Here is a 24,561-nt window from a genome sequence, read left to right as displayed (position 1 = left end):
CCTCAGAACAAAAAACAGATGAGTTGAAAGACATTCAACTATGAGCATTCATAACATAATGTTTGACATTAGCGAAATCACAATCCATAACTTTTCAGTGTAGAAAAAAATCTCGCATCTATGCCAAGCAGTGCCGTATGAATTCCAATCGAAATCCCGAGTGAATGCTTGGGGCTGCATTTACACAATAACCACCCATGCTTGAGGTTTTATTGCTAGTAACCGTCATTAAGCTTTGTTTAATTGTCTCCATAAATCATTTTGAGGTGAGAAAACAACAACAAGCAAGACATAAGCTGAGGGTAAGAAGGTTTCAATCGATCATGGCCTTCATCTGTGTTTCTGCAGGACAATTAGTGGCCACCCTGACAACCTCAGCGATTGAATGAACTCAGATGACTTTTTCTATGTCGCATCCTTATATTTGTGTCCCTGGATCTGACAAAAACTGAAGACCTTCCTACAAGTAGGTGTCGCCATGGAAACAACTGTCTTTCAGCGCCGGCGACAATAGCTGTTAAATGAAAGGAACTGTCGGATGGAATTAAAAACCAGGCTCAGCGCTTCGTGCCATCCAGTAAGTGCTCATCATCACCACCCAAAGCCGCACAGGGCCAATGTGCACCTGATAGCTAAAATGATGTCATCAAGCACATCAGCACTCCAGTGATTTGTCGGCGTATCACTAAAATTATCTTATCTCCTCAGTGTATCAGATGTGAACAAATACACAAGAAGTATCGATTTGTCATCAGAATAATGAGACACTGCTCTTTTCATACATTCCATTTTATTTACACAACTGCAAGACAAAGAGCGTCAACTACACGAACATCATTTGTGCAAATGCAGGCTTGCTAATCACACACACAATTCATCAAGTTAAAGGAAAAGACAGCACAGCACAGTTTAACAATCAAAGTAAGCATGCATAAAATCCCTTTATTTCCTTTTGAAAGAAATCTGATCTCCACTAATGATACATGGGTTGTTTCTTACCCATGCGTGGCGTTGCATATTTGTCATATGAACTGTAAACTGTGTCCTGGGCAGTAAGCAGGTGGGGGGGGAAATGAGAAAAGCATCAAAATGGTTGAAAATGTGTTTGGACACTTTACAATCGTATTTAGTATTTAGACAAATTTGCCCGAAAAGAACCCTTGAATATTTCGGAATGTTTACAATCTCTCACCACTGACTTGACGCTAGACATTTATGAGAGAGCGGCAAGCTGCAAACTGAGATAAAAATTTTTAAACATTTTAGCTTCACCTTTCTGATTACCATTTTGCAAGTGACACGCTGGTGGAAATTAGAACTCACAGAATGAACCTTTTTACACAAGAGCAGCATTGCACTGACATGCTGAAATAAGTCAATACAAGCTCTTTCGAGAAATTGCTGTTGACTCCAGCTGGGTTGTTTTTCATTCCCTTTTTTTGTACCAGTCAGTCATATGATGCCTTTTTTATTTCTTTTTTTTTAGTAACAGGGTCTCCCTTTACATTACATTAATACATGTCCAAATCTGGGCCCACAGGACCGATCCACACTGTAACAGGCCAGTCCTCCACAGTTGGCTTGTTCAATACAGTCCGACAACGGCATGCTGGTGTATGTGCATGCTGCGCATCCACCAGTCAATAATGTGCATCGAGGGAAAGTTGGGAGATCCAGAGGACAAATGAATGTCACGTTCCTCCAACGTGTGTGTATGTGTGTGAGAAGAAGCTGTAAACACAGTGACGGTGTCATTTTCAAGTTGATGTTTTTGCGCAAACATGCACTAGCAAAGCAAAACAAAACAAAACACACAGCAGTTATACAAAGCAATAGCGCAAAGACTTGAAAGCAAGACACTAAATAAAAATATAAACACAAGTTTAAGATGTTTTTTTGAAAAAAAATTCCATGACCTTTTGCACACCATGGAAGAGGTATTAGTGTCATTTTGTAACGAGGGTGTCTGGTTCAATCCTAGATTGCTCACGGGTTCTTTATCATTGCATGTCTGCTTTAAACTAAAATTACCAATGTACAATGCATCTAAAAAAAATCTACAAATCATTGTTCAGATGTAATTTTCTTGCCATATAAACAATGAGGCCATGATGAATCATTGTAATTTAATATTATTATTATAAGAGCCACTTCAAATCATGGCAGGTGTGTGCTGACTCCTTTTTTAGTTTTAGTTCCCCTGTCAGAAAGTTTCCGATTTTTTTCTTCTCTAATTCCATTTGAGTTGGGCAAGTTACACGTGACGTTAATGGTGGAAAAATGTTTTGAAATGATTTAACGTTGGTTTCATTTTTTATATATACAACCCTAGCATTTGAACAGGGGTGTGCAGACTTTTTATATCCACTGAATCTCAAACATAAACTATTCATATAGGCACAACTCTGAATATAATAATATTACAACTTGGGTTTCTGTTTCTGTGCTTTCAATGATTATTGAAACAGTTTACACAACAGTTGCGCAAAATAAAGATGTAAAGGTTGAAGGAATGTAAACAACACATAATATTTTAGCCACTTGCCAAAGTTACAAAAACTTGAGCCTGTCACGTCTTGAAGGCAGTAGATAAGAGGCAGTTTCTCAGACGTAGACAATGATAATCCTGACACGTGACAAATCAGAGATTATGGCGGTAATGGTTCATATCCTAATCATCTGGAAAGTAGCTATAATCACTATTGAGCAAACCACATTTAAGACACCAACAAGTTGTGCCGCGCTGACCGCAAAAGGTCGTAAACACTGTGCTTATCTGGACAAAAGTCTTGGGACATATGACAAGCAATTAGGAGTGGTGCTATTGCAGTTTTGCAAGGCATCAGACATTTTAAATATATTCAGTTCAATGTCTTCCACTATATACATGATGCCGCTCAGCCATCTGATTGTCTGACGGCGGAGTATCTTGCATTCTAGAGTAACTTACCTTTTTTCATATACTCCACAGGACAAACAGAACCTTGCAGCATTCCACGATGGATAATCCATGACGAAACATTAAGAGTTTGGTCTGTGTGAGTATGACCTTTGCGAACCGCACTGAGTGGGAAATTTTAACGTGTCACCCTCCTGAAGGTTCGATCAATAATTTCTTGCTGCCCTTGAATGAAGTCACACATTCAAGTATATGTGATGACTGATGGTCAGTGTAGCAAGCCCGCAATGGAAAATGTCTCGCCTTTCATCGTAGGCCCTTGTGATGAATGTATTATAGCCTGATTGCTTGTGTTACTCTTTGAAATTTATTTTTAAGCGATGATACTGGAAGAAATGAAAATGAAATGTTACTGAAAAATAAGAGGGAGCAATTCTCGGGCGGCGAAGATGATCTGTCCTCCGTCTGTGATTAATGGCTGACAGATTGGCTGGCATGCACAAAGCCATGGCAAAGAAATATAATCCTTCAGATGCCGATTCAGCTGGGATGGTTCCATTGCAAAGCCAGAGAGATGTGCTGAATCCACACCGAGCAGAAAAACGTAACTCGCAGTCCCGGGGAGAAAGTAGGAGTGGAATGAATGATTAACAAGAGTTTTTCCTCATCTTTTCCCAGGGGCCAGGCATCCTCTCTTTGTCTCAGTTTGAGGGACGGATGCTGTTGAGGACTTGTTTACTCTGTCGGACTGGTGGCAAGCGGGGTGAGGATTGGCGTGGGCAAGTCCCTCACTGGACTCATAGGGGGGATGGCCTTATGGCTGTAGTACTCCACAACTTGCTTGGGCACCTCTGCCAGGACACATTTGGCCAAGGCTGCCGGTGAAGCCTGTAATACAAGCAGCGGTGAGAACTAGCGGTACTCTAAGTTCATTTATTCCTCTCCGTAACTTGAGCTGGAAACTCTTTTGGGTTTCCAGCCCAAAGGGATTTCACCTGTCAATCCTAGCACAGACGTTGATAGACTGACAACTACCCCCACGCATGACTTTCCCGCAGCTGAGTATAGATAGGCTCATTGAAAAAGCAATCTCCATTTCTTATGTCATTGCGGTGCCATGCAATTTTTCAGCCGCCCGCCCCAGCCCCACCCTCGTCTTCTGCCACCATCTGTATCCATCCATTCATTTTCTTGACTGCTTGTCGTGATGAAGGGTGCGGGGAAACTGGAGCCTATCCCAGTTGACTTTGGATGAGTGGGCTGGAGAAGTACACCACACGTGGATCACCTGTCAATCACAGGACTAGCACTGGAGGTCCTTTTTTCTCGCTGCAAGGTTGTACAGTTCTTATCCCTGAAGGTGTGTCAGAAACGTCCCGGAACTGGTGTCACAACCGATACACCTCCAAATCCAAATGACAAACGACTTGTTTTCTGCTCAGGGCATTTTGAGCAGCCATGAATTATAGCAGCGCAGTGCTCGTTTTTCTTAAGGCTCATTTCCAAGCTGACATACTGACATGGTGGTTGGCCAATATTGAAGGGGAGGAAACTCCAAGTTTGGGTTTGAAATCTTTTGTGACACCAGTTCAGGAGCTTTTTGAGAACAATTAATATTGCTCCAAAAATAATGTTGTATTTAAATTAGTCGTAATGATAATAATAATGATGATTTCCACACAAGGCTGTAAGTAAAAGGGGTAAAACACCAACAAAAATGTGCCTCTTTAGCTGTTCTTACTTGACAATTGCTCTTTGGAGAGTAAAATATTGTGTTATAGGACATGACTGAGAATGTCACATTTACTCATGAATATTGGAACACAGCGCCTTTATTGTTCATGTGTGTCACTCAAGATAATAAGCTAGATAACGCTCCTCCGGTAAATTGCGCTTTTACTGTGACCACTGGCTACACGTAATATTTATAGCCCAAATATAGCTCAAGTAGAATATTAAAATATGCTTTTTGATAAGGCTGTGAAGAGAAGCAGTTGGCGCACACCCTAATGGTACTCGCTTGGCTTGCAAATGACACTGCTCTCAGTGTTTTTAACACCGCCAATAAGTCGGATGCTTTTGACTCTTCTAGTCTGTATGTTTTTTAAAAAGGCACAAATTAGCTCAAAGACTATCAATATTGGTGAAAAATAAACTAACAGTGGATTCGCGTTCTCTCCACCACCCTCAAAATTTAAAAATAATAGAATTCAAGCAACCATCAATGCGGAGTAGTAAAGATTGACTAGTTGGGTGAATCCTTAGTTTGTTAATAGTTAGAGGGTGGTAAAGTTGTGGATGTGCTTTTTTGATACAGAATTCAGATATTGAAATATCCACAAGAAGAAAACCTGACTTTCATCAAATGCCACAGTTGCAAGTTGCACAAATAAATAGACAAACAGATTAACTTCTGTGGACAAAACATTTTGTTCTTGACTTAGGTAACTGACCGTTTTGAAGTCCCGGAAGGGCACAAACTGCACGATGTCCCTGAGGACCGGCTCGCCCTTCGGGGAGCGCAGGACACCGTCGTCCCCATCCAAAATCTGCATGTCTGTGAAGTCGGCGTTGCCGACCCCAACGATGATTATGGAAAGAGGCTGGTAGGAGGCTCGCACAATGGCTTCGCGTGTGTCCGCCATATCCGTCACCACGCCATCGGTGAGGATGAGCAGGATGTGGTATCGCTGTTGGAAGATAGAGCATGTTCATTTAAGTGTTGCCTTCAGACTCATTACACAGCAGGCAAGATGTGGTTTTGAGTTGGTAACAGCACTTTTTAACCAAGCTCTATTCTAGTCAACGAAAAAATAAACAGATTAATTTTCTGTCCACAGAACTGATTCTAAGCTGAATATCTGGTTTGAAAACAACAAGGAAAACATGCCCTGAAGGCCACATGATGAAAAGCATTGACTTTGAGTAATTAATGAGATGAATCCTGATGCCTAAAATGAGTTTAACAAGCAGAGTAATCATATAATTGGCCTTTGGTGGCATATAAAATGCCAATAAAAGGGTATGCACCACCGATATGATATTAGTATGTAAAAGCAGTCCAAGATAAGAGAACAATACTTGTCTATTTATAAGGATCTTTTTTCCTCATCTCTGCCTTTAGGCATGATTACAGTACTAGAAAGAGTGAGTGAAACCACATGCTGTTCACTTGAGGACCCAGCGGGAGGCAATATAACAAAGGCTGCATGTACGTCTATCATCCATTTGTATGCAGAGAGACACTCACAGAGGCATCTTTAATGTTGCCGTCGCCAGCTGACAGCTTGGCTATCCTGTTAATGATGGGAGAAACATTGGTAGGGCCATAGAGTTGGATTTTAGGGAGGCAGTTCTGGTAAGCCTCAACCACTCCTTGAATCTCTGATCAAACACAACAAAAACACAAGCATCGGTCAACAATGAGGAGAAAAGGTGCAGCTGGGTAAAGATAGGAATGTTCAGAAGGGCAAAACGCACAAGTCTTTGCCGTATGTAGAACTACTGATTCAGACAATATGCAACGGAACATTATTTGCATAAAGCTATTCAATCTTACCTTCGCATTCATCATCTTCTGGATTGAAATTGATGGCAAAGTCATGAGACACCTGTTTAGAGATATAGTCAATTGAAAATAACTGCATATTTCTTGAACAATAGAACAACCTTGTCCATTCTAGAGTAGATGAAAGAAGTATTTGAATGGAACCAATCTCGGGAGCAGCTTCTAAGAACAATTACTACCAATAAATTGAGAGAAGGTTGGGAGTATTCTGCCGTATTAAAAAATGGATGCATTTTTTTAGATCTTTAAATGATTTAATTCATGAGAAATTTTGTTAGATGTGTGTGTGTTTGTAAAAGAGTGTTCTTCAATAATGACTTTTAATCGCATGATTATTTCTCATTGATCACCAATGTATCAAAAGAATTCATTGAAAGCAAGCCATTTCAGATTGCCAACATACAACACCCCATGCATTTTCAATGAAATTCTTCTTCTAATCAGAAATACTTTTTTTCCCCAAAAGCAGCATCGGCTGTCAGCCAAACCAAGTAACTCCTCTCCACCTGGCTTGCGCATTTCGAATTTAAATGATTCAAAGCATGAATGTAAAATGCAGCTGATCTATTCAGTACGTAGTGGCTAGGCTGAGGTTGTGAGAATGAATCATCCTTTAGCCGCTCTGAAGGTGCTTCACTGCACACCGCACTGGTGTGACTAATACCATCGGCAATAAAGAGGCGTGACAAATGACATCAGTAATGGCCACTTGTTCAGGTGTTCCACTTTGATATCTTTTCACAAGCCAGCTCCATCCAACAACCTATTGCGGCATATTTCATGTAATTAGTCTCACTTAAGCTTCCACAAGCAAAAGTTAATTATTTAACAGTACAAAGTCATAATCGTGCTCTGCTGTTTTTTTTACTTACTCTTAGAGTGAATTTAATCAAGGGGGATGTTGAAAAAAGCCCAAAATCCTGCTAATTGTCTCTGTGGGGAAAAGGAACCTGCATTTACAATGATTTCTCCGACTGAAACTGCTTGAAAAATCCCCCCCCATCAAAAGCCCTACCTGGGTCCCACACATGCCCCAGAACACAAACATAAGCAATTATGATGATGAGAACATACAAAAGAAAATCAAGTTGAATTGAATTCACACCTCCTCATACTAATACAAATGGAATAGAAGGGGAAACACGAAGCACTAGTTGCGGTTGGGGTAATTGATGATCACTTCAAAATGATAGATTAAGCATTGTAAATAGATTTTAAGCATGTAAATTAAGATTAAAGCAATAATTGCTTTGAATTGAATGCATTCATCAATTTTTACGAGGTTCGTAGACGCCGGGAATTGTTTTCCCAATGATGTGGCTGCCCCTGCACAATAATGTCCAAGAAGGGACTCAGAAGCTCTGAATGTAAGACAGACACGCGAACCATATGCTCAGAGCTCAGATTTAAATGTTCCCCATTAATGTTATCAGTTGGCGCACAACAACGTACATACATCATTTTTAGCGTGCGTTTGCAACCATTCAATCTATATAAGGGAGAGAAATTACCACTAAAACTTAAAAGCTGGTTTGTGTTCACTATCGTGTGTGACTGTCGTTTCATACGATTCCCCGGAGCTGCAGCCAATCACGAGAGGCCTGCAGTTGCCCAAATCCAATTTACTCACGTAGAAATGCTCTTCCACTTATGAGTTCTTGAATGTAATGAATGTGAATTGAGCATCGCCACCAAGGGGTCCATTATTCGAGCCGACAAATTATTTTTCTCAGAACTGGTTGTTGTTCCAACGTAGGGGTTTAATGAATAAAAACAACAACATAATTTGGTGCCTGAAGTGAAGGTCAACTTGATGCAAAATAATAAAAGCAAACTCACCTCATAATTGGGAGGGATTCTAGCACCAAATCCCAAGGCTGAAAATCTTTTGTCACTGGAAAGAAAAAAAATAGAAGAAAATCTATCAGGCACAATACTGTAGCGTTTAGAAGAGGCTTTTGTCAGTCATCTCAAACAGTTTATCCATCTGTTCACATCTTCAAGGTCAAACCTCCTGCTTGTTTGCATTTCATAAATGTTAAAAGGCTGAATTACAATTTGAAATTTCTCCCACGGTCCCCGCAGGCACCTGCTGCACCTTCTCTTTTCAGAGCCCAGCAAGCAGTCTCTCTCCTCTCCATTTTCCTTCGATGATCTTGATAATATTGTGACATTGAGAGCGAATTGTCATGCCACCAGATAATAATGGCAAGATGAAGACTCACTATACATAAGTCTAGCCAAATGACCTGAAGTGATGAATCCAGGGCTCGTCTCAACTGGCACACTGGGTTACCGGTTGTGGCTGCCATTAGCGCACTCATTATTGCCAACTATCAAAATTTGAATCCAGAAATGCAAGCAAGCTCTCACAATAAAAAAACAAATTTCAGATTGTCACCAAAAATAACATAGTATGTTGTTTTTAAATCTGATGATTATCCGATAGTATATATGTTTACGCCTACATTCAACACATTTCAATATTCATCCTAAAGTCATTTATTACAGTCTCCTGATTTAATGAGCTAATCCTTCGGCAACCATGTCAGAATTTCCTCCGCATCTATCGTTGAAAGAACTTAGCTGTTGAAATGCAAATCATGACCAGAGTTTTGTCTCTTTTGTTTACCTCAAATAACATCAATTTGAATGACATGTTCACTCATTCAAATGATGGCTAGAGAGAAGAAGGCTGAAATCATTTTGTTCAAGCCAATTACCCTGTTTTCGCAATTGGTCTGCCTTGGTCAAATGACATAGAAGGCTTTGTTTACCAATGATGATTGGACATCGCTTGGGCTTTTACTACACTGGAATTGAATCTGATGTCATTGTGAAATGTCCCACAGTATAATAATATGGATCTTTTCCGACAGGTGTTGTTCAATTGAACCAATCTGTGTTTTGTTGTGTGACAAGAGAGAGCACTGAGTGGAAAAGAAAAACTGCCAAATTAGTTGATTGCGCTATGTGCAAGCATTATCATTTGGCGAAATAGCGTAATTGCCTATGTTATTCTGGGAAATTTTTGAAAAACCTTTTGCAATGTTAGACTCACTCACCCGCCCCACCCCCCAATTGATATATAATCATTAAGTTTGTGTTACTTAAACAAATATTTCTAGTCAAATCAAATATGTATTTTGTTGTCATATATTATGACTCAAGTCGTCAGACTTAATATATGATAATCATCATGATTCATTTCGGTATCATATATTAATCATCTCCTATCTCCTATCTAAATGAATCGTTGCAAACGGTTACCTCAAACCTTTTGAATTGTACTAACATGGCAAAAAAAATGATTAAAATGTGTGGCCTTCATTACTCCACACCTTTAAAACAGCTGATAAGAACCTGCAGGATTTATTATACACCATTGATGAAAGTTATTTTTTTTTTTTACTGAAAAAAGTTTGTTCTACCAGCGGGGGTCGGGGGGGGACGGACAAGTGAGTCAAGCCGAGCAGGCTGTTCCTAATCAGTACAACATATGCACCTCCAAATGAGAGCACATTCACGCCCACATTAACCTTCCAAATATATACATGTTGTATATGAACGCACAAATGATACATTTCTATCATACGGTATAGAGTTTTGCAGTGGCCTTTTTTTTTTTTTTAATTCCACTTTGTCAGCACGTGGCGCGTAACAGCACTCTCAGCAAGGTAAATGAGTCTCTGCCCACACAGACAAAAGCTTGTCATGTTAGCTCCATCATGCACTCCTCTGCAAGGGCTCTAAAAACCCACATCACCTCTATTCGCTAAAGGCTAAAAGGTTTGCTTGCCCACATTTTGGACCTCACTATTTCAATTTTGCAAAGAAGGGCTGCTGCATGTAACACCCGTAAACACACAAGCAGATAAACAAAATGACAAACGCTTATTCGGTGTCTCCAGCGTTATCTCTGGGATGCTATAATTAGCCTGACTGTACTCCCCTGATATTCAATAGGAAGATCTGCATAAATCAGAATCCAGTCTTAATCCTCATCTGGCTTTGGTTCAACAGATGATGGCGGTCTCACTCTAAAACAGGTCATGTGATGATAAGTAATAGAATTGTGCTTGTGTGTGATTTGAATATCTATCTGACATCTTTATATTTAACATGGAGCCAGGATAAAAGCAAAAGCATTTACAGGTAAGTATGCTTCTTCTTCAATGATTCACAATGTGTGCAGGTTAGAAACCAGCTATAAATATTTCTCTTGGACAAAGATGTGAAAATTGTATAGTATTCGTCTTTCTCCTTGTGAAATGCATCTTAATAAATGAGAATATCAAACTTTAATTAATTTCAGTAGTTCCACTCAGAAGTGAGCCTTGAATCAGAAATACATCTTGATTTTCTTCTTTTTTGTTGCTGTTAATTTACTAGATAGAGGCCCCTTGACTGTATAATTTCAATGAGTAAAGTTTACAGCCATGGAAAGTTAATCCAATTGAAATATTCAGAAATATACATCATTAAAAACAAAGTCTCGCAGCGCCTTCGCTGTGGTATTGATCAAACTGTCACAGTTCATGTTGAGCGTCTGCACTTCCGCTAGCCACTACTTGGAGTCGTTTGTATGCTCCCTTCATATTGACTCACGGGAAGTCCAGAGTTTTATTTCATCTCGATATCTCGAAGTCGTAAACAGCTGAGGATCGTTCGTGAGTGAAGTCTTTACTGACCAGTATAAGAGAAGCACGATGCTGAAATTGTAATGACTCGATCACAGTGTGCATGGTGTTAAAAATATTATCGTCTTTACAAAGTGCAAATATTTGTGAAGCTGTTAATCACTTAAAGGTGGCATTGCTCCACACTTGAGCAAATTGGTACCGTGTTTCAAGTGTTTATTAAAAACTCTTTCATCTGGCTTAATGCGTTAGTCCAGTCAGCTAGCAGAAATGAAAGTCTTCAGTTTTAAATTTAAATTTTTCAATTTTTGTAATTAATGCACTTAATTTGCACTTATGATTGGCTGCACTGCTTAGCCACACTTCACGATGGCAACCCTTCCCTGATTTTAAACATTTAACAAACACAGTTAATCGATCTGCAATATGCCACCGATAATAACATCTTTTGTAGCACAATAACGATCTGATAAGAATTAATATTACAAAAGAAATTCCACACTAGTTATACAGGAATGAATTTAGCCAGAAATGTCAGTGAAATCATTTCAAAGAAAGTTCTAATAAAATGAAATTTAAAGGCCAATGGCCAATCTAAAGGGCAAAATGACATTTTTCTAATATATTTGCCCAACCCATATGGAAACGCAAGATTGCAAGCAGCGTGTCCAGAATATTATTATAAAACATTTGTGACTCTGCTGGTTGGCAGATTAGCTTCCAAGAACCATGCCAGGAGGAGGACAGTGCAAATTTTGTGTTTAGAATAAGACATAAAAAGTGACTCACTAATCAGATGACAGCATTGACAATAAACACTATTGTATATGCACCATATGCCATTCCACAGTACAAAAAAGCGAGACACACAAGCAAATGATCAACTGTAAATCATCACTTTGCACTCGCATAAAAAAAAAATCCTAGGGCGCATTTTCTTCATTCAACCATAAACGGCTGTTCCCAAACATGATTCGGCCAATTTACATTAGAAAATTCTTCCAGGACACAAAAAGTCGCAAAAATATGTTTGAAGAATCTCCAATTTTCTCACAAATTAATTTAATGTCAAACGTGGGCCTTCTTATCTGAAGACAAAGCTCTTAATCCCGTGCACAAAAGGCAACAGGTAGTTATGGAAGTAAATTGTGACTTCTCCTCACAAGGGGATGAGCATTTAATCCTTCTGCCTGTCACTATACGTCACTAACTTAGATAGACGAACAAATATGCAAAACCGTGACCAACCTGTCGTAGTCCTGGCAGATCTCGCCCACAGCTATCAGAGCCTTCAGGTACTCGTTTGGCTGATAGGGGTTGATGTAGTGCAAGGAGCAGCTATTCCTGGGGTCTCCGTTTGAAGCCGTGAAGTCGATAGCGACCTGGCCAGGAGGAGAATCGTGCAATTTGAAAAAACACGGGGTCAACAACACAATTGTTTACTTCGAGAAACCATCATTGTCGGTTCATGTCAGAGATGGATAAATATGCAGAATAAATGATGTGAACGCTGCCAAGTTGTTGCTCTTTATACGCCCACACAGATTGTGCACAAATCTCCCTCCGTTTGGAATCTGACAAACTTGATGTACCGCGGCGGTGGTCAGCATTAATATTCATTGCTTCAGGAGTCCAAGTGATGATAGAAAAGGCGCACAAGAGGGGAGCCCACCAAAGGGCACAAGTTGAAGGAGGCTCGAATGAATCAATGATGCTGCCTACGGCAAGAACTGCAACCATGTACAGGAAGGGAAAACATGCATGAGTGTGTACGGAGTGAAAAAAGTTGAACAATTCTGACTTCAAACAAAACACATTGCTTGTGATGCCGCAAGCATATAGTTAGCTCACGCGGTGCAAACACAATTAAAATCGCAGGGACAGAAAGGTGAGAAAACAGCATTATTTACCGTAAAGTGGATCTGGCATCCTCCCATGATGTAATCCAAGAAGGAGTAAACTCTGTGCAGCTACGAGGGGAAAAAAAGATTTCATTCAGTGAAAATGAAAAACATGGAGCGGTTGAGTGGGTGCTCGCCATCTGGTTTTAGCCATCTGTTTAATGCAAATGCTGTCATATTAAATATTGTACCTCTGCTTAGTTTTTTTAAATAAAAAGGTTATTTAAATGAGATTTGAAGTCCATTGAGGAATGCATATTTGCATACAAAAGGCACTAAAACATGTTTTTTCTCTACCCACACACGCTGAGGATTTCGAGCAGACTGGGTTACTTTTAAGTTTGTATGTATTATATTGTAAAATTGTATCGTTTTGGAGGAGTTGACATTTTCAACCCCTGAACTCAAATTGATATTTCATACGCTTGAATGGCATCGCACATATTGGACATCACATGAGAAAATGGAAATTCGTATAGTTGTCTACCAGAATGCAATTCATGCAAGAATGAATTTGATGCAATCTTGGCTCAGGCTATCATGTAGGTGGAAAAGCAAATGTGTCAAATATTGATGACTGAATAGTGAAGATTGAGTCTTACCTTGATATCATTTAAGATGACAACACCTGAGTTTTTATAATTCCTTTTTTTCAGTTTGTACTTTGGGTTCACGCAATCCCACGTCACCTGAAATATATATACAAAAAAAAAAAGAAGCTTTCACCACTTGTTGAGGCAGATGATTGGGCTGTGAGAGGTTTTAACCTTAAGATGCAACTGTATAATGAAAATGTGACCTTATTTCCGCTGGAGATTTTCTGCATTTCTCTGAAAGTAGCGTAGAACTCTCCAATGAAGTCATGCTTCCCCCTGGAGTCATAATCCCACACTAGGCACTGGAGACATAGACACACATACAGAAAACACTGTTTTCTTCTATTTCTGCTAGTGGGACCCACAAGGCCATGCAATTCTCATCAATCATCTCTTGTCTTGTACTTCTCTCGACCACCACATTTGTTACAGCGGAAAAAACCCGAATGACAGCACTGAGAGTGATCGAGGTAGAATATTAACTTCTATCCATCGGTCTTCGATACGGCTTACTCTCAGTGCAGTGAGCTTAATCGAACGTTTCTTTCATACTTGTTCTTCTCAATTCAGTCCAAACATTTTATCAAGAAACTGTTACTATCATTTTTATTATTGCATTACGAATGTGTCCGTAGACACTCCGCAACAAGTCACGCCGTTACACAACTGGGGGAAACAAACACTAACATGAACAATAAAACACGTAATTAGATGCAGCTATTTAAAAATGCAGCTCGACAATGCTAGCCACGTTTTTATGCTGCTTTTAATGAATCTGAGGAAGTACTGTACAATCTAAAAGTGGTATAATTTAAATTAAGATGCAGATCGTTAAAAGAAAAGTATGCCATGGTTCATTTTTCTGAGTGCATACTGAATGAACTATTCATTTTAATCAGCTTCTACGTCTTTGTGAAACTGGTGCATGGTGCAAAAAAAAAAAGTTGGGGACCGCAAATATCAATGATGTAATCAGTTTCTGAACTATGACTTGGATCACATTTTGCTGGTCTTTCCAATTTTCTATATTGCACCACCACCACCAGTTGTTATTCCTCTTTTTCTTGTTTGATTGATTCCAGTCAAAGCAAGCAAACATAGTATATGATATTTCTTGAGTTGGCTTACCTTAAGCTTCCTGTCTTCATCACAGCTGCACAGGGATATAAGAGACACTTTGAAAGGCTCCCAAACAGGATTCAGGTTGTTCTTTATAACCTGAATGAGGAGGAAGATAAGAGGGCCATGTAATTGTCTGCGGCGGAACCGAGAGGGTGATAGCTTTACCTCAGTTCTGTGAACAAGCTGCTCCGTTTCATCATCGTTGATGCGATATATTTCCAAAAAGGGGTCAGACTTGCTGAAAAGGTCCTGCAGAAGCAGAAAAAGGAGACCACTAAAATGAGTGGCCCTCTGGCTCTGAAGAGGAGAAAATGCAATTTAACCGTGTTGCTGTTAATATTGTTTAATCGTGTTCGCGCGTAATTTTGTCGCAGTCTTTCCGAAATTCATCATGAGGCTGACACAGAGACAACATCAGCCAAGAAGGGTAAACTGATGATGGGTCATTTCAACAATCATCTCCATGGCATTTGCAAGCAAATATCATGGGGAAGGCTCATTGAGGTTGATTTATATTCGGTGATTGCGGAGGCAGATGTAATTGTGTCTGTGATTAAAGGTCAGAGAGAAGCAGCGCAAACATTTACTGTGCTGCTAGGTGCCTCCTCATTTGGAGAACCGACGCTAAATGATCATCAATGTCAGCGTTTTAACACGCATCGCCTTCGCACTAGTTCCATAGGCGATCACCGAGTATTCTCTCCAGCCAACACACTTCAATGTATCGGATTAGAAAAGCTGGCATTGTTGCACAAGGGTGTTCATACTGTACGGAAAGCTCAGGGAGAGATCATTACTTTTGAATTTAGCCGGCAAACTATTAACCCTGCTGACATGGGCAGGTTGGGTATAAATGATGCACCCTTGAGTAGTTGGCTTTTTCCATCCCATGTATATAGTATGTAGAATACGTGTAAGTGCATGTATTGTCTTGTACTCCAAATGAGACGGTTAAGGGTGCATTTCCCGCCACATTAGCCTGATACATCTCCTGAGGGACAAGAGCATGAGGAGCTGCAGCATCCTGTCTTTGTTGTCATGGTGACGGGCAGCCAGCAGCACCGGCAGCAACACGGACAGATCAGACAAGTCCAAATGTAATCTCGGGCTAATTACAACGAGCCTGAATGAATGATCAACTGGCACAAGTCATTATGTGTAAATAGGATATTTCATTGTTAATTCCCCTGCGCCGGTCAGTGTAATTGCCTGATGACGTGTGTGCGTGTGTGCGTGTGTGTGTGTGCGTGTGTGTGTATGAGTGGGTCAACAGGTTGGAGTGATTACACACACACACACACACACACACACACACACACTTGAAAACAAGAGATCATCAGTTGTTATCAACGGGTGCCAGTGTTGGACAAAAACTAATAATACGCTCAGTAATTCAAGTCGCTCCGGGTTTGTCAAATAATCGGACAGGATCGCAAATAGGTTTCATTTGTCTTTTCCAAACAGTTTCTATTCACGCTTTCCCAGATGGATTTGCAATGCACATGATTTCACACGTCAATTTAGTCCTACTCCACCATGGAATTGATTTACAATAGTAATGAATGGATTCATCCGGTTAAAAAGTATTGTAAAAAAAAAAAGGATCAATTATATAGCTTGACTCATTTATATGCAGTGGTTAAACTCGTCCTATGACCACGCTCGTAAACTCAAGATGCAGATCGTATTTCCTGATTGAAATAAATGGAAAATGTATTCATTTTAAATTTTTGTCATGTATATTTAAAAAGAAAATAGCACACCATTTTACAGTTTGTAAAAGTAAAAGTGTTCTTCGCAAAATATAAAGAATATATTGCTATTGTCTACATGTGTTGCTCCATCATATATGTCCAATTATAGCTTTCCCTTAAGTTCCCTATTGTGAGTAAGCATAAAGGAAGCGAACCTTAAGGTACAGTTGTGTGTAATTCTCTTTATTTTATGTTAGTTTGACAGTAAACCGGCTCAAAGCCTCTATTTTGGAGAATGGTTTGCCATTTACAAAAGTACTGCTTGTAAATCTGGTCACTTGTAACTCTAGGCATAAGCGTGGAATGGAAACTATTAAATCTATCATGCTTGAGGAGGATCGAGCTGTAATAACAACATATTGATGGGAATGGGTTGATGACGGCTTAAGGCAACGGAAGTCTAGTGGCAAAAAAAATCCTTTTCATGCAACATATCCCTTTAGTGCTAACTAAGAAATTGACAGTTTTAATGCTTCTTTTGAGTTTTGACATATTTTCTGCTGTTGTTGTGTTACTTGTATAGATATATACTTTAATTTGTGAACCTGTTCTTTCGCTCTTTACATCGATAAATATTTGGGGTGTTGTAAAGAACAGTGTCATGTCTTTCTAAACAGTCCTTCCCATGGCCCAATTTCAAAACTGTTTTGTGTGTACACAAAAAGAAGATCTCAATATTTAGCATCGCATTTTCAAGGAAGCTGCCTATTATTTGTTTCCGTGCTTACAAACTGAAAAGCTAATATTTGTATATACTGGATAAGTAATTTGGCAGGCTGTTTCTTTGAAAAACCTGCATAAAATAAGCCCCAGAAGCCTATATGAAACAAATATCACACGAGGACACGCTTTTGGAGGATTTCTAATCACGGCTCTCGATCATTGCCCTCATGCACGTGTCAGTTCAGTCCCAGGAGTGGCTGTAAATTGCACAGGTCTAATTTCCAGAAAAATGAAATGTACACTGGGAATGACTATGATTCTTTTTTTTTTTTGTCCAGTAGTGCTGAGATGCTCCAAGTCAGGTACATGAGGCTCCTCCAGAGAACATGAAGCACTTTCACAGCATCGCAGTTAAATTGGATATAAGCTCCTGCAGCTTTTTTGATTGAAATATGGTCTCAGCCCAAAAAAGCCTCAAAAAGCAGAAGAGAATAATTTTGACCATGTGATGAAGAACAGCTCTGGTCAGCAGTAAGATGTGAAATGATGTGCAATTTAATGTGATAATGCATAGCATCTGTACTGCGGTGTTACAATCCTTAAGCTACAGATATTAAAACACAAATGGTGGAGCAACAGATGTAGACAGACATTAAAAACAATACTCACAGTCACAGGGATACATTATTTGTCCTTTGTAATAAATGACTAATATTTCCTTGTTGTGTGCATTGTATGGCTCACACACCTCAATGATGTTTTTTAATTGAAACAGGAGCCAATTTTGTTTAAACCTTTACACTCAATTTAATTATGTCAATGCTGTGTGTTTTAAAAAAGTGCAGTTACAGTGTGCTACTTCTTTTTAATTTAATTAATTAAGGCAATTTGAGTGTTGATACAGAATAACCTAAACCTATCTCAAGGCATCAGTTTAATAACGTATTTCTGGCAAAAGTCTTCCACTGAATCACATTACATTGTTGAATGCTACATGTTGAACGTATAAAAATGTGCTTCGCTCACCTTATCGTCAAGCTTCTTGGCACAGAACGCCAGCTCCACGTAGCCATTGTTGCCGGAGATTTCTTCAGCATGTACCTGACAGAAGATAAGGTTTTATTCTATAATATTTCACAAAAAATATAACATTTCTCAAAAAGATATACACATGATCTATGCTTGGAAAGTAAATGTCGTGCTAAATAAACATAATGGTTGTGCCATGTCAATGCAAACAAGAATTCCGATTTTATATTTTTTGATCCCAATATCTTTTAAAATTTCCATCAGTAATATACCCACTTTAAAACTTTCCATCTATCATAAACATCGCAAGAGGGAACAGTTCACCCAACACCTCAAGGAGAATCAATTACAGTCGATATACGTGGCTCAACTTTACTTAAAATGAGCCACCATGAAGACTGTTTTGTGGTAGACTGTAGATAGTGAACTGTTTAATTAAACTGTTAATTAAAACCAGTTTGCTGGACACTTAAAACAAGACATGAGAGGATTGAAGGCCTCTGATATACTGTATGTCTTTTAAATTAAGGGTTGAAGGTACCCACCCGGAAAAACAAACTTAATGGGCCATTGCCTAATAGCTGCTGCATTATGGGGACTTGGTTTCTGTGTTCCTTGTGAAGTGTTGTGAATTTGACTAAACTAAAAATGACTAAATACCAAAAGTGTATACGTACCACACTCGTTACGATTGTCATAAAAGAAAATATTTCAGACTTTTTGCCGAATGGTACACCTTGCTGTTCATTTGCAGAGAATGCAAAAGATATTCCAATGCCTATAAAATTAGGGTTTAAAAAACAAAACATTGAAGCTGCCCATTGTGTAAACAATCCAACCCTAAAAAAAATGAAAACATCCTAAAAAGTCTCAAATCAATGTGTGTGTTTATGATTCATAAAATCCTATTAATAAGAGCAATTAGACTCAAAGAATTTACATTAATAACACCATTCATGAAGACAGATTTGACTATTTGTTTTGATTAATTACTCAAACAACTTAATAGGACCTTCAAAAGTCTCATATATGGAGTCGGAAGAATGATGATATCTACTTTGCGGTTGAAATGAATTGCTGCAACTGAGAAAAATGTGCCAAATTAGACTGAGTACATCTGCAGCAGAAAGTCCTGACAAAGTCATGCAGTTGCAAGTTTAAAGGACTTACTGTGATGGTGGATTTGCCAGCATATTTTCCATACTTGAGAAGAAGTGGCTTCACCATCTTCTTTTGGGCCACAATCTGCAGAAAGCACAGAATGATCGGCTCAGTCGTACATCAAACAACAACAGTGACTCACGACGGAAGATCTGTATGTAATTCACACGTACTTGACCGAGCGTGCACTCCACCCCACCCAAGAAGTCGTCATCACGTGTCCCGATGCTGTGAGTGCCGTGGATGTCGTACACTTCGAATCGCAGCTTCTGAACCTCTTCAAAGTAATAATCCAAGGAGAAAACCTTGGCGAAGACGGGGTGCAAGTTGCTCTTGATCACTTCTGTCCTGTCCAACTGAGAGAAAATACCCCCAATTCAACTTTTGCACTCTGCTGACATTTCATTTCCATCAATCATGACTGAATTGATGTCAGAAGAGAAAGAGAGAGCTTTTAGTTGACCAAAGGGTCATATCTTTGCAATTATATTTTCACAAAAGAGAGACGAATTCAAACAAATGTTCTATTATTGAACTGGACCAATCTTGACGCACTCGGTCAAGAGCAATATATGAGAGAAGATTGGAGGATTCTGACATTTAATCTGAGTACACGGACGACGTCCGAATCCGCCTTTGACTGCCTGACAAGAAAGCTGAGCTCTTTGAGGCCCCATCTGCTCACCCTATAGCATTTCGGCTCTCCCAATGCATAAATGTTTCCAAACTGTCCAGTGTGTTGAAGGTTGAATTTTCGATAACTAGCTAGCTAGATAGATGGATAGATCGATGATAGATGAGGTAACATTAGTTTCATATTAGACATGCCTGAGTACAAAAAACAGCAAGTAGATTGATTTGTCAACAAATGACAGAGGATATTTTCTAAAAAAAATCCATAATATATGTGGATTTCTTTTTTTTTTTTTTTTTATGCAACTAGTGGAAACACGTATAGTTTCCCAAAAGCAAAGAAATGGTAGTTAAGGCACGTCTTTCCATCATTTCTTTCCTCACCATCCTGCTTCTGACTTTGTGCCATCTGGATGGACAGATTTGGGATGCGTTTGATGAGTCTTTTTGTTGATGACAGTTAATCTAGGCAACAGAGGATGCCTGGTGCCAGAGAATGGGATGTTGTAGGTATGAAGCGTCTGCTACAAACACATCGCTGCCATAGAAAATGAAAGTTCCTTTTCATCAGTTCTCCCCAAAGAGTTTTATCTGGATAGTTTGATCACTAGTCTAGCCTTGAAGCCTTTGACACGCAAGAAACACCCGGTTTTCGAACACATTCATTTGCATGGACACATGAAGGTTGTTTTTGTTCATGCATCTGCTGGTTGGCAGCAACTCAAAAAGAGAATTTCATTTGGGAATCAACCAAAGCAAAAGTGAGTGATCTTTAGTTTAAAAAGTCTACACACACCTGTTCAAACACCAGGCTTTGTGATATTACAAAAAACTTTATTTTGGGTTAAGTAGAGGCCTTTCAATGGTGGCAGCAGGTCTGTGTTGACTTTATTATGACTTTGAACGTGACTGGTTCATTCTGAACACTTATAAGAGGGTGTGTGCACTTGTGCAACCACATTATCGTAATTATTCATTTTTACTTCCCTTCTTGAAAATGTTTCAGTCGAGTTTTAGCCAAATTCATATTGGAAAAAGTTTTGAAATCATTTATCTTGGTCTCATTACCTAACATCACAAAATTGTTGCATTTAAGTGTCTATTTTTATATATGTATATCCGCTGTAGTTATTCTGAAGTGCTGATGCCGTACTAAACTCGGGTCAGCTATCATATCTGACAAGTGTGTCTCAGATTACAGCCAGAAAAATCCATATCTGGCCACATTGCTCCCTGCCAAGTGTTTTTCCCCATCACTCTATAAAATCATATCTAAATACACCACATTCATATGCAGTGAGTTCAAGTTACTGTTATGCGATCCAATTTCCCTTAAATTGTGTTTTTTCTTTTTTATTTTACATGCCATATTTAAAAAATGATTAACTTGTAACTGAATAACCTCATTGTTTTGGGCATTTGCCCAAGGCTTAACAGGGGAAATGACAGACTTGCCTCCTACACTCCGAAGCAGCTTGGGAGCAGTCCAAGAAAATAAACATTCAAGCTGGAGCACAACTCGAGCGCAGTGTACAATAATAAGTCCATTTTGCCACAACAGCACGCTTAATAGGATATCGTATAAAAAAAACTTAACAGGGTACAACCTGGACTAGGTGCATATAGAGAAAGAACAAGCAATAATGGAGAATGTTCCATGAACAATAATGTTCCATTAACAAAATTTGGATTTTAGTGAGATTCATTTAGAATTTTGAAATATGAATTAAATTTGTTTTTTTTTGGAGTCATGTAAAAAAAAAAGGACTTAAATATATTACAACAAGAGAAAAAAAAGTCTCTCACCTCAGTCCATTGCCCGTTGGTCTGTACCATGAGGATCACGCAAGGGTCTGACTTATTCAGAGTGTCTCGGTCCAGTAGAGCTTTACAAGACACCCGCAGCTCTACTTTGGAGACGCAGGTCGCCGGACCACCGAGACTGGTGGCGGGGGAGGTGGCCTCCTGAATGTCATTCATTCTGGCCTGGGGATGAGAGGAGCAGCCGAGCAGCAAACAAGTAGTAGGAGATGATGTGCTCTGTAACTGTGAGGGATGAGAGCAGGAAGCGGTTAGGCAAAGGATGCTGGCTGGCAGGAAACAACTGAGCAGAGAGTCTGATCTGATCCCAAGGGGCACTTTTGTGGACCATATTATTTTACCTCTTATTAGGAATGGGTGGAAGTGGGCTTTTAGCAACTCTAGATTACATGCTTAGATGGATAGAGTCCTAGAGTCACGAGTAGTGTACTTTATTTGGGGTTTGCATTACTCCAATAATATCGAATGAAATGTGAATCAAGATACTTGGTATGGGATCAAATTCAATGACTGTTCATTTTAAAAGTGAAGCGATTTGATTCATTTCGATTCAATGCACTCTCACATCTTTGAAATGTTTTCTTTAAAAATTCCAATTCAATTGTGTTTCCGTTACACCGCATGCACAATATATCAGGAAAAAAATTCATTGCAATAATAGCCTATGCAATAGACACATTGCAAAGATAAGCAATACGTTTCATTTGAATTTGTAAGCTTGTGCCTAACTTTGGCCATTCAGATGCAACTTTAAATGTGCATCGCCATTCAATGGGTGAACAATACCTAGGGGCGTAAGACTAAATAACTTACAGATATAGTAAAAGTACATATATGAAAAAATTGCAAGTTATCATAATTGATTAGCTAAGAACGAGCCTACTTACTTCTTTATAACACAGAAAATGTAGTCATTTTATTGGATAGTAAAAATGTCTTTTTTTTTAAGTACATTAATTATTGCAGTATTATTGATATAGGAAAATTCAGCTGACATCATGCAGCCCCAATATGTGTGTGCGCGTGTGTGCGTGCGTGAGTGCGTGCATGTGTGCGTATCTGAAATCAGGTCATTCGAATCTCAGGGCACCACCATTTAAACGGATTTTAAGAGAAGTTTTTCCATTCAGAAGAGAGTATTCCCAGATGACTTAAGGTGGGAGAGGGTGGAAAGATGGACACCCAGGACTGACACAGAAAAGAGATGCTCTCATTCATTCATGCACGATTCGGCAATACATATTTTGGACTGGAGAAGGAAGCCAAGAGAAATCACACAGGCACATGGAGAACGGGTGTGTGCATATATATATATATATATATACATATATATATACATATACATACATATATATATATACGCACACCGTTACTATCTGCTCTCCTTTAATTGTAACACAGCAACAGGTACAGCACTTAAGTAGGCTCAATGGCTGCACAATCATCCACCACAAGTACACCTGCATATTTATGCTTGTGCAGCACCAGGGACAGTGCCCAGAACCAAATTGTAACCCAAAAACTACTCAGATGAGCTTGGCGAAATGCACAATTAAAATCAAAATCTGCTACACCAACTGAGTCAAACAGAACTTGATTAAAAAACAAACTCAACATTCACCAGTCTGAACAATATATAGAAGAAAATATTTCTAGTAAAGATCATGAAAGATGTCTACTTACTGTACTTATTTCACCAGGAGATCAAAGATGTGGGCTTCTCATTCCCTCAGTGAAACACATTTGTCACTCTCCACTCTTTATTTACTCTTCTGTAGTGCGCCACTTTTTGATGCTCTCCCGTAAAGCGGCAGCTTCATTTGCCTCCCTCATTGGTCGCCACAGAATGTGGAAAAAATGGAGAGAAAGAGAGGGAGACACACACACAGAGTGAGCAAAAGAGGCTGGGCTTGTTCCCTTCCATTCGATGAGTTGGAGTCTAAAAGCAAGCCAGCATGCTTGGTAAAACAAATGAGTTATGCAAATTGACACTAAATGCTCAAATGAAAAGACAGGAGCCATTAATGCTGTGACAAAAAAACACCACAAATAATTTTCCATCCTCCCTTGATGCAAATCTGTAGGATTGTTTTTTTTTACTCATGTGCCGATCAAACTTGCGTCATATTGCTTTTACACCAATCAAATCCAGGCAGATGCCATGTATAATTATGCTGATATAAAATGACGAAATCACGTTGTGCAGACAATTAGTTCGGGGGGGTGGGGGGACTTTGAAATGGGGTTACAATGCAGTTACAAGAGATTAGTGTGATTGCAATGCTAGCAAAAACAGAACATTCTGTACACCCATACCGACTCAGCTCTAATGCAAGAGCTGTAGCCCAAAATTTACCTTCATAAATCATTTTTGCAAAAAAAGTTCCATAAAAGCATTCATATTCATAACGTAATTATTTTATTTACAGTTTTGAGATTCTCCAAGACCAACATCACAGCGTTCGTAACGTGACCCATAGTGGGCCCCTTCCATCATTTAACAGTTTTAGGTTATGTAACGCAGTCTTGATGTATTATCTGCAATACACCCACAAATGTATTCTTTTCATGAATGTATCACAATGTGTTGCGTAATATTTTATAGATTGTATAGGGGGGGGGGGGGGGGACACCGCTTTTTTGAGATGTTGCCAGGTGAGGTGGTGCTGTAGGCGACCAAAGACAAATTAAGAGTGGCTTCAAATTGAGACCTAACCACAATATCGAAATGTGTCACTCAAGCCAGCGTGCGGTGCTGAAGAGAAAGCGAAGGC

The 24,561-nt window shown here is 39.3% G+C and overlaps 1 protein-coding gene across 1 annotated transcript; it reads right to left on the bottom strand.

Moving 5' to 3' along the window:
- Window positions 1–857: 857 nt before the first annotated feature.
- On the bottom strand, window positions 858–23,590 carry cpne7 (copine VII). The gene is made up of 16 exons (XM_061277099.1): window positions 23,471–23,590; window positions 21,773–22,012; window positions 19,507–19,689; window positions 19,343–19,417; window positions 18,170–18,244; window positions 14,892–14,975; window positions 14,733–14,822; window positions 13,808–13,906; window positions 13,611–13,697; window positions 13,018–13,077; window positions 12,356–12,489; window positions 8,307–8,361; window positions 6,459–6,510; window positions 6,150–6,283; window positions 5,353–5,589; window positions 858–3,787 (listed from the first exon to the last, which is right to left on the bottom strand). Exons 2-16 carry the CDS (start codon window positions 21,944–21,946, stop codon window positions 3,635–3,637), a joined length of 1,692 nt encoding a protein of 563 aa, XP_061133083.1. The 5' UTR covers window positions 21,947–22,012; window positions 23,471–23,590; the 3' UTR covers window positions 858–3,634.
- Window positions 23,591–24,561: the final 971 nt, after the last annotated feature.

Source organism: Syngnathus typhle, linkage group LG4 (assembly GCF_033458585.1).
Source record: "Syngnathus typhle isolate RoL2023-S1 ecotype Sweden linkage group LG4, RoL_Styp_1.0, whole genome shotgun sequence".
Classification (NCBI taxonomy): domain Eukaryota; kingdom Metazoa; phylum Chordata; class Actinopteri; order Syngnathiformes; family Syngnathidae; genus Syngnathus; species Syngnathus typhle.
This window is presented reverse-complemented; position numbering and strand designations above follow the sequence as displayed.

What these genes read in the sequence shown, in the direction of transcription:
- cpne7 (XM_061277099.1), bottom strand. Translation starts at nt 21,946, where the DNA reads ATGAATGACATTCAGGAGGCCACCTCCCCCGCCACCAGTCTCGGTGGT. An exon ending in TGGAGTGCACGCTCGGTCAA is followed by an intron (nt 19,418 to 19,506) that starts GTACGTGTGAAT and finishes TGCTTTCTGCAG; the next exon opens with ATTGTGGCCCAAAAGAAGAT. An exon ending in GAATCCCTCCCAATTATGAG is followed by an intron (nt 6,511 to 8,306) that starts GTGAGTTTGCTT and finishes ATCTCTAAACAG; the next exon opens with GTGTCTCATGACTTTGCCAT.